This window comes from Panicum hallii, chromosome 2, assembly GCF_002211085.1.
Source record: "Panicum hallii strain FIL2 chromosome 2, PHallii_v3.1, whole genome shotgun sequence".
NCBI lineage: Eukaryota > Viridiplantae > Streptophyta > Magnoliopsida > Poales > Poaceae > Panicum > Panicum hallii.
In genome coordinates, this window is record NC_038043.1 from 4,281,148 (window position 1) to 4,290,723 (window position 9,576).

The 9,576-nt window shown below is 43.9% G+C and overlaps 2 protein-coding genes and 1 long non-coding RNA gene across 3 annotated transcripts; all 3 read right to left on the bottom strand.

Moving 5' to 3' along the window:
- Nucleotides 1–669: 669 nt before the first annotated feature.
- LOC112881550 lies at nt 670–2,329 on the bottom strand. The gene is made up of 2 exons (XM_025946294.1): nt 1,666–2,329; nt 670–1,572 (listed from the first exon to the last, which is right to left on the bottom strand). Exons 1-2 carry the CDS (start codon nt 2,207–2,209, stop codon nt 947–949), a joined length of 1,170 nt encoding a protein of 389 aa, XP_025802079.1. The 5' UTR covers nt 2,210–2,329; the 3' UTR covers nt 670–946.
- A 2,038-nt stretch (nt 2,330–4,367) lies between these two features.
- On the bottom strand, nt 4,368–6,117 carry LOC112882460 (putative F-box protein At1g50870). Its single transcript, XM_025947526.1, has 2 exons — nt 5,998–6,117; nt 4,368–5,905 (listed from the first exon to the last, which is right to left on the bottom strand). The coding sequence occupies exon 2, from the start codon at nt 5,888–5,890 to the stop codon at nt 4,760–4,762; it is 1,131 nt and encodes a 376-aa protein (XP_025803311.1). The 5' UTR covers nt 5,891–5,905; nt 5,998–6,117; the 3' UTR covers nt 4,368–4,759.
- A 724-nt stretch (nt 6,118–6,841) lies between these two features.
- Nucleotides 6,842–8,083, bottom strand: LOC112882282. Its single transcript, XR_003226636.1, has 3 exons — nt 7,767–8,083; nt 7,582–7,680; nt 6,842–7,374 (listed from the first exon to the last, which is right to left on the bottom strand). It is a non-coding gene; the product is annotated as an uncharacterized LOC112882282 (long non-coding RNA).
- Between the last annotated feature and the right edge of the window lie 1,493 nt (nt 8,084–9,576).

Below are 9,576 nucleotides of genomic sequence, written 5' to 3' on the forward strand. Positions count from 1 at the left end.
CGGAGAGCGTCTGCTCCAGGAACGCCGGCTACTTGAAGAGGCTCGCCGTCGTCCACGCGTCGCCGGTGAAGTCGCCATGGCACAACACTTTGCGGATGTTACTGCTGCTGCTGGCGGGAGTAGTCGTCGTGGTCATGATGTTTCCTAGAACTGCCGTCATGAAGTAAGCTTCTGATGGCACGGCATCAACACCAAATGCACTTGATAAAAATGTGGGTGCTGTACAGGATCTCTAAGCATCACCACGATCTTTTCTAACTCACGTATCCATCTTCTGAACTTAAAATTTGTGAGGTTTACTGCACCATTGTTTTCAGAAGGCCACACAGTAGGAAACAAAAATATAAATCCAAATCTTCAGAAGCCAGTAGAAATTTATAGGCAACTTTATCAAAAGAAAAGGACGCAGGGAGTTCATAGCAGTAATCCACGTAATTTTTTGCATGCCTGATTTTGAAATTTTTGGTAGCTGGAAAAAAAAAGATAACAATTGGCTATAGCAAAATGTAATAAAGTTGTTTTCCAAGCATATAGTAGACACTAGTAATCAGCGATCAGAGCATACAAGAAGCACTACTCTATGTAAAGATGCCCTATTTCAAGTTGCCAGTAAGCAACATACATGGGAATGTGATCAACATGGCGGATTTTTTGAGGTAGGGCATTCAGTTCAGCAATCTGGAAGCTACATTAATTCATTCAGCATAAGAGCTTGCATGTGTAATCCAAATTCTAAAGCAAGCCAACATCTATGTCTCAATTGACTTATTTTATTTCGAGAATACAACAGGCTTGAACAAATACTTGGAACAAAAGCATGAAGGAATACATCCAAGCAGCAGCATATGCATGTCATGACTCCAGAAGATTTACCCAAATTGATACTCTCTACACATAGATATGAAATTCCTGTCGAACATCCATTGCATCCCCACAAGGAATGCTTTCAGTGTTTATTTGAGAGCACTGGTGATTCTGAAAAATAGGGGACATAGGGCGTAATGCCATAGTCTTCTCTGACGGTGCTGACAGCATCCACTTCCTTGCTATCCATGTTATAAGATATCAGCTTTTGGCCCCGGTGAGAAATGAAAATCAAATTGCGATCTGGATGAATGGCGACCACAGTGTAGTCAAAGTGGACGAGCCATTTAATACTTCCAAAGAGCTGCAAAGAGCTCACACTGTGCTTCATGACCCATTCTTCTTTATCATAGTCCTCAAGAACCCAAATGGTGATCTGCGTAGAGTTGCCTTCTATCTGTTCACTGATGCAATAGAGATGCCCTTGAGATTGACCAAGAAATGCAGGACCCCTACAATTGTGACTCTGCGGCCAGCTGATGAACCTGCGTGTCTTCCCTTCCCAGTCAACCGCAACAATCAGGTCCTCATCTTTCTGAATGTGGTCGACGATAAAATGCAGCATGCCGTTAACAAAGGCGCTGCCCAACGAGGACAATATGGTCCCAAAACTACCCAATTGTGTGCTTTCACCTCCCTCTTCCAATCTCCTCCGCTCAGCTGATCTGTCAGTCCACACCCCAGTTTCTGACGAGTAGGTGCGCAGCCCTACCTCGTTCAGAATATTAGCTTTCATCAAGAACTGGAGCAACTTGAAGTGCGGGGAGACCGCTGGGTCGAAGATCAGATAGGTGTCCTCACCAATTTCCCTATCGTCGTCGTCCTCATCTTCCCCTTCCGGCGGATCCGAGTACAGCCAGCCGGAGCTGGGCACGGCCACCCATTCCTGCGTGGCCGGATTGCAGACCACATAGCCCAGCGTGTGCGTGTCAGTGTGCGGAACCGGGCCGTGCCTAAGGAGGAGGAGCCCATTGCAGGAATGCAGGATCCTGACGTGCTTGATGCCCGGCAGCTTCTTCGTCAGGAAGGAGAAGGAAGGGTCCACGAGCGGCGCGGACCGCCCCACCAGGTCTATGAAGACGGAGTCAAGCCAGTGGCCGCCGCCGCCGCAGCAGCCATCACCGCCGTATCCATCCTCACCGTCCTCGTACCTGAGGCCGCAGAAGAAGCCCTCCAGGGTCTGGGGGAGCTTCCGGCGGTGGAGGGGGTCGGCGATGAGGTCGCGCCAGGCCTTGGAGACGCACTTGAACCGGCAGAGGGACTTGACGGGGACGCGGGAGAGGATCTCCACGAGCGGGTCGTCGGGGAGCCCGGCCACCGCGCCGCCCCTCCTGGGGCAGTCCATGCTCGCGCCTGGAGGGAGGGAGGGAGGGAGGGAGGGCCTCGAGATCCGCCGCTGGGGAGGGTGAGGATCGAGGGGGGCGGCGGCGGGGCCGTAGGGTGGCTGGCTTTCGTCGCTAAATCTGGAGGGTGCTGGGCTTGGGCTTGGTGTGGGCTGAATTGATGCTCGAAACTGACTTAAATATCCTCTGTCAAATAAAAAAGGAAAAAGAAAAAGGTTTCCAATCCCAGCCTTCTCTCTCTCTCAAAAAAAAACAAAAAATCCAAAAACGGTTCTGTTGCATATCCTCTGCCATGTATCATCGACGTCATTTCTGGCCCGATAAACTTAACTATGCATCTTGTGAGCTACAAACTATAAGAGGCTTCCCCTGTACCAGAGAGGACAAATGTAAAGTGAAATGAAGAGCACACAAAGGAGGAAAGAAGAAATATAACGCCAGATCTTCGGAAGCCTGAAGATTTCAGAGAATGCTTCTAATTCATGTGCTGACTCAGGAGGTTTCATTGCTAAATAGTCGAGCAGTTACCTGCAAGAGTAGCATCCCCTGTACTATCTAACTTGTGATGGACTCGACATTCAGTCTTTGGTATCATCTCAACAGTAGATTGCAAGCTTGTGGAATTAGGCAATGATGGGAATTACAAGGATTTTGCTTATATCTAGCTTGTCTGCAGTATATCAGCTTCTGAAATCTGGAAGCTGGATGCAGGAAACAGATATGCCATCAGATTTTTGTTTCTCCAATAAAATTTCTACATCGGTCGCTCTAGTTTCATACTCTTACATCTTGTTTGTCATCAGATCCCATCGCCCAAGCTACCTGCAAATTTGCAATATATCAGATTTTGAAATGTGGAAGTGGGAAATAGATGCGCATCATATATTTTTTTCATTTCTACAATACCTTCCAGGCATGGATTTCTTGCCTTTTGTTTTCCTTGCATATCCAAAATCACCATTGAAATTACAGTCGGACCCAACTTTCAAAAACAGACGAGCAGTTTTACAATTATGCAGTGAGGGAGAGCAAAGTAAATTACAACATTCATTTAACTAAAAAATAACAGTTTCTGCTGATAAACTACATAACATATCCATCTTCATGTTGAAAGACACTTTATTTTCACATGAAGAATCTGAAACCACAAATTGGACTCAATTCAAAGGTTTCAGTAGTAGCTAGTAGCTCTTGACAATGTCCAGAATTTTTTCTTTCTAGAATTACGCCAATGGATATTTGAATCTGAGACCCACTTATTCAAACAGGCCATAAATTGTCATCAAAACACAAGCTCAGCTATCAATTGACGTATATAAAAGAAGAAGACTATGAGCTATAGCTAATATGATACAGTTGTTCTTTGGGTTTTATGGAAATGTAGAAGTATTTGTCGTCTTTCAACATCAGGCCGGGGTCCAACATCATACTACTCTGGGGGAGATTACCTTTTTACTCGGAAGACAGCCAGCATACCATTCTTTCATGCAAATCTAGTTGGGTCACTGTCCCTTGCAACAATGCTCAAGGAACCTGGTGGAAGCTACTCACTACTGAAGTCTAAGAGATCTTAACATAGATGAGAAACTGAAGATTTATGGGCTCTGAATCTTGAAGACCTGGAGCACCAAGACCTATACTATCTGCCGAATTTTGTGGAAGTTTTTGGAGCTACTCACTACTGAAGTTTTTGGAGCTTCAGATTGTGCATCTATTCCGTGTCCTATTAGTGAAACAACAAATATAGTTCTCTCAACAACACTGCCAAGTGCTAAAGTAGACCCAAGCAATCAGTATCCAGCTCAGCTCTGGCCGAAGTCTCCAATTACAATTTTTCAGCAGCATGCATATAAAACTTTGGCTCTAGCTTTTGCTGTTACTGTAAGCCTTTAATTTAAAACCGTTCCATAATATGCACCTTTTGCAACATTTGGAAGATATAATTTCATTCGCTAAGAATAAATAACTACAATTTCATTCGCTAAGAATAAACAACTACACAGGGACCAAAGAAACAGATTTCACAGTATATAATTGCTCGCAAGAGCAACCACAAGAAAAGAAGGCTTCTAGAAGACAATTATCATTCTGGAAACGCAAAAGGTAGCATTTGAAGCAAATAACATCAACGTCAAAAATCTGAACTGTTCAACTGGGGCAATGCGGTCATTGATACAACTAGCATTCGAAAAGATACACTACATGAACATCTCAGCGCTCTTGCGGTATTAATTAGACCAAAAAGCATGAGATAGAATACATTCCAAGCACGGACACACTATGCAACACATTACATGAATGGATCAGCAGGCTTGCAGTATTAATTAGACCAAAAGCATAAGAGGAATACATCCAAGCAGAGACAGAACGTTTCACCTAAGTTTACTACAACCTAACCAAGTTGCTAGCTGCTCCATGGTTAGAGCATACGCTTTCAGAGCTTACTTGCAAGCGTCAGTGACTCCGAGAAATAGGGGGTATAAGGAGCAATTCTCGCATCCTGAAATTCATGTTCAAAAGTGGCAATAACAATCACTTCCTTGCGGTCCATGTCATATGCTATTAGTCGGTTCAGGGGTTGAAGAAAGAAAACCACATTGCAATCTTGATGAATGGCCACAACTGAGAAGTCCGACCTGCTGCCTGTGCAACTCTTTTTTCCAAAGAGCTTCAGAAAGCTCAGTGTCCTTCAACAGCCATTCTTGTCTATCATAATCCTGAAGGACCCAGATAGACAATTCACAGCTCTGGTCATGAGCATCAACCTCATTGTTGATGTAATGCAGACGCCCTTGGGAATGACCAATATAACCCTTATATTTCCAACACCTCCCCTCTGCAGCAGCTGGCATTGTGATCATCCTTTGAGTCCTTCCTTGTACATCCAGAGCAACTATCTGAACATGATCAAAACCAAAAAGTATCACATGTAGGACGCAATTAAAAAAGACATACTGAGAGGTATCATAAGATAGAATGCCCTGATGGCGCCATCCTTCCAATTGTCCTTGTTCATTCCAGTCGATTTGGCTCTGACTCCACGTCCCAGTCTCAGACGAGTATGCACACACTGACAACACAGACACCTGATCCTCCAATGGCTCCACTTCCTCATCCAAGCCCTTTTTCCAGAAGTGGATCAAGTGAAAATGAGAGGAGACAGCCGGATCGAAAGCCAAACGGGTATACCATTTTGAACATTCTGTTGATGGTGGACAGCAGCTGCAGGTGGACACAGTCTCGCACTGCTTTGTGGCTGGGTTGCACACTATGTAACCCAATGTGTCAAGTAAGTTCGACTTCCGGGCATGATCGAAGAGGAGGAGCCCATTGCAGGAATCCGAGAATAAGAGGTTCTCAATCTCGGGCCGCTTTCTCAGGAAAGAGAAGCGAGGGTCGATGTCGAGAGGCACGGATCTCGGCAATAGGTTGATGAAACCGAAATGTTCCACGAAAGATTCGACGTACATCGGCATTCGCAACAAAAAAAAAATGTCAATGATGAAGAACCCTTCCAGGGTTTGGGGGAGCTTCTTGCGGTTGAGGGGGTCGTCGATGAGGTCGCGCCAGGCCTTGGCGACGCACTTGAATCGGTAGACGGACCTGGCGGGGAGGCGCGCGAGGATCTCCACGATGGCGTCGTAGGGGAGGCCAGCCGGCGTACTCCGCTTGGGGCAATCCATGCCGCCGAAAGCGATCTGCGAAGCGGGGGATCGAGCTGAAGACGCGAGGCGATGCGCGCGCGAGAGAGAACGAAATGCAGAAGAAAGGGGAGGTGGAGGGAGCTTACCGGCCGCCGGAGATGGTCGTGGACGACGGCGCCGAGGAAGAAGGGAGATCAGGCGAGGGATTTGGTGGATCTCCAGACCCTAGCTCCCTCCGTGGCTGCGCATTGCGACTCCAATCCAATATGAAGTATAAGAAGGATCTGCAGCAGGAGTCCTAAGTTGGGTCATACAGGACTTTAACAGAAAAAAAAATCTCCAACTGGAGTTCTATTTAAAAAAAACTGGTAAATTAATTTAGGACTCAGTCTCCCGGATCCTAACGAAATTTAACGGATAGAGACTTCTTTTTCTAATACCTCCGCTCCAATCTTTCCCCAATTAGTTGTAAATGACATGATTTGAGACCCCGCTGTTGGAGTATAAGCTTTTTTTAGCCCTAAACACATCAAATATGTCCCTAATACAAATTATAGGACTCAAATATAGGATTTATGGTTGAAGATGCTCCAACAACCCCTTCATTGCTATCTAAAATTAGAGGTTTATTGTCATCGATTCTAGTTTTTATTCCCTTATCTGCTACTACCGTCACAGACCAGTCAAATTGCTGTTAAGTAGAGGGTGAAAGACGATACTACCCATCCTTTCTATACCATTGCACTAAAGAATAACACAACATATATTAATTGAACAATAGTAATTCATTGTTTCATGATATACAGACCAAGAACAACATATATTATTAAGCAATAGTAATTCATTGCTTGATATACAGACCAAGCAAAATATATACAGATCTTAGGCATATTTTTTGGACATGACAAGCATTGATGTCTATACACATTTGACGGAACAAGCATCCATGGATGTCCATACAAGCATCATTGTTGTGCATACAAGCGGCCATACAAGTAGTTTTTGCTATCCATAACAGCAACCATACAAGTAGTTTTTGCTGTCCATAACAGCAGCCATACAAGTAGTTTATGATATCTATAACGGTAGCCATATAAGTAGTTTTTGCTATCCTAACAACAGCCATACAAGCAGTTTTAGATATCCAGACAAACCATTGAACAGTCAGCCATGGTTGTCCATACAACAACTAAATCTCACGGGCTAATAATAGATTTGGGTCATAAAAGAACAAGCAAAATAGCTATTGCCACGGAAGCTGAAGAGAACCACATCAAGTAGCAATTCAAGTCTGGAAGTGGAAGTGCTTCCGGTACGTAAGGAAGGGCTTTGCTTCTGAGGGATCTTGCTTCTGGTACCCATTGTTGGACTATCATGTGGCACTGAAACAATTTTCTTCTTTCTGTTCCCTACAGCCTTTGTCTTCTCTTTAGCTTTCTTCCCTTTTGTAGGCTTGGAGGCGGCAGGTGGTGGTGTGGTTTCACGTGTAGGCATAGGATACTTGATGGGAAATGGATCAAGATCTGCACATAATGTTTTTATATGAGAAAAAATACTGAGTATGATATAATCAAAGTATTGTCGAAGAACTGAAAGTTGAACATGTAACTAAGAGAGATTGAGCCATTTCCAGAACCTAAGCTCACGAGGCACTTTGGCTGTAATAAAAAGATAAATTAGGAATGAATATATTTTAAAAAAATAATAAACTATAATTGTACAGTTCATACCTAGAGGAAAAATGCATTGTTTTAGGTGCTAGAGCAACAGGTACAATGCTGCTCTTACATGATGTTTCACTGTTTTTCTTTTTTTTTATTGTTGGACCCCTGCGTTGCATGAATAATGATATATTATAAATGTACAATATAAAATTGATAAAGAGTGATATTTAAGTAAAGAATAGAATGCATACTTTATAGCCTGCACAGCTGCTATGTCCTCGGGGTCAGCATTTTTGCAATTGTACCAACGATGACCATAACCCTTGCAAATGGGGCACTGATGCAAATGGAGCGGGGCTGGAGCCATGCATCGGAGTAGTGCTGACAAGGAAGGGGTGCCGAGGGAGCCGGCAAGAACGGAGCGAGTTCGGGCGTCTAGGGCCGCACGTGCCTGCACAGCCGCTGCCCAGGCCGCGCGCGCCGCTCGGGACCCGCGCGCCAAGGCCGTGAGCGCCTGCTCGAGCTAGGGTTTGGAATGGAATGATTTGGGGAAAGAGTGGGGAACCAGATGATCTGTGTGTACAACGATAGGATAAGGTTGGGAGGGTAAAATCGGAATAACGAAAAAGTTTATACATATTTTAATGGCGTGATGGTGTAATCTGTGCTAAAAGTAACCTTAGTGGCATATAAAGGAATGAAAATTAGAATTGATGGTAATAAAGGAACCTCTAACTTTAAATGGCAATGAAGGGATTATTATAGTTTTCAGTGGCACACAAGAAAATTTTTCATGAGAGAATGGGGAGCGACGGGTCAAACTGGGGACTCTCTTAGTCCCTCGTCTGTTTGAGGCAGGAGGCGGGGTGCTTTTTGGAAGAGCATACCTTCGCGAGGGTGCTCTCTGCAAAAGTGCCCAACCTGTCCTTCTTGGCTTCATTCCTTCGTCCAGCATAATTTCCTTTTTCATTTCTCATAATTTTCGACAAATTAAATTTTAACTTTTGTGCGTACTCAACTGTGATTCCGTAGTGTGGAACAATTTTTGAGATGCTTGCTAATTTGCCATGCAGAGCCAACTCAGTTTGATACGTTGCCGGCTCCATTGATACGTTGGAGAAGCTGGTGTCTGTTCTCTTTTTTTCAAAGGGAAATTGTTGTGTATTATCTGAGCACATTCTTATTTTAATCTTTTAAACAGAAGAAACCAAATTGTATCGTACAACCATGCGAATTGTCTTCTGCAAAATTGTATCCAAACGGAAAGCGAAAGCACTTTATAAACGTGTTAGTTCAAAAAACATGATCATGTGAGAGTGAGATTACCTAAGGCATCGGGAATGTGAGCAAAAGAATGGAAAGCAATTGGAGTTAGCTTCCCTATTTAGATTATTAAACAATGAACACTCAACGCTATTTAAAACACCGTGCGCAGGGCTCCAAAACAAGAACGAATGAGTGTGAAACGATGCACACATTTTGGCAATGGAGCCGTAACTTCGGCAGCTGAGAAATGAAGAACAGGTGGTATTACCATCATCCGCATTGACAAAAAAAAAAGAAACAAAACCAAAACCTAAGCCTATTTTTATCTGTGAATTCCTCTTGCTAATTTTCACGGGAAGAATCTGCAACACTGAGTTCACTTTCACCGGAAGAAGCTCCAGCTGCGAAGTAGTAAAACCATGATCAGGCCAAGCAACTATTTCTGAACATCTTGGGAGGACCTGTTGCATCTGCATGTGTAGAGAGAAATTTGATCGTTAGGGAACGGCTGTAGTTTAGAAGCTACACTTCGCATAATGTGGAGCAGGACGAACAGACATGAACATATTGCTGCGAGTGTAATAGAACAATTTCAGAATTAGAAAGTATGATGATACAATGTAGATCTCATTTTGGACCGGTATATGACAGAAGAACAAATTAGCCATCAGATAAACGCCTCCACGTCCTAAAGTGATGGCCGATAAAAGGGAAAATGGAATGAGAAAAACATTGTTTTATTAGGAAGTTATAGTACTTTTAGAGGGCGATCAATCTCCTTTGTATCATTACACT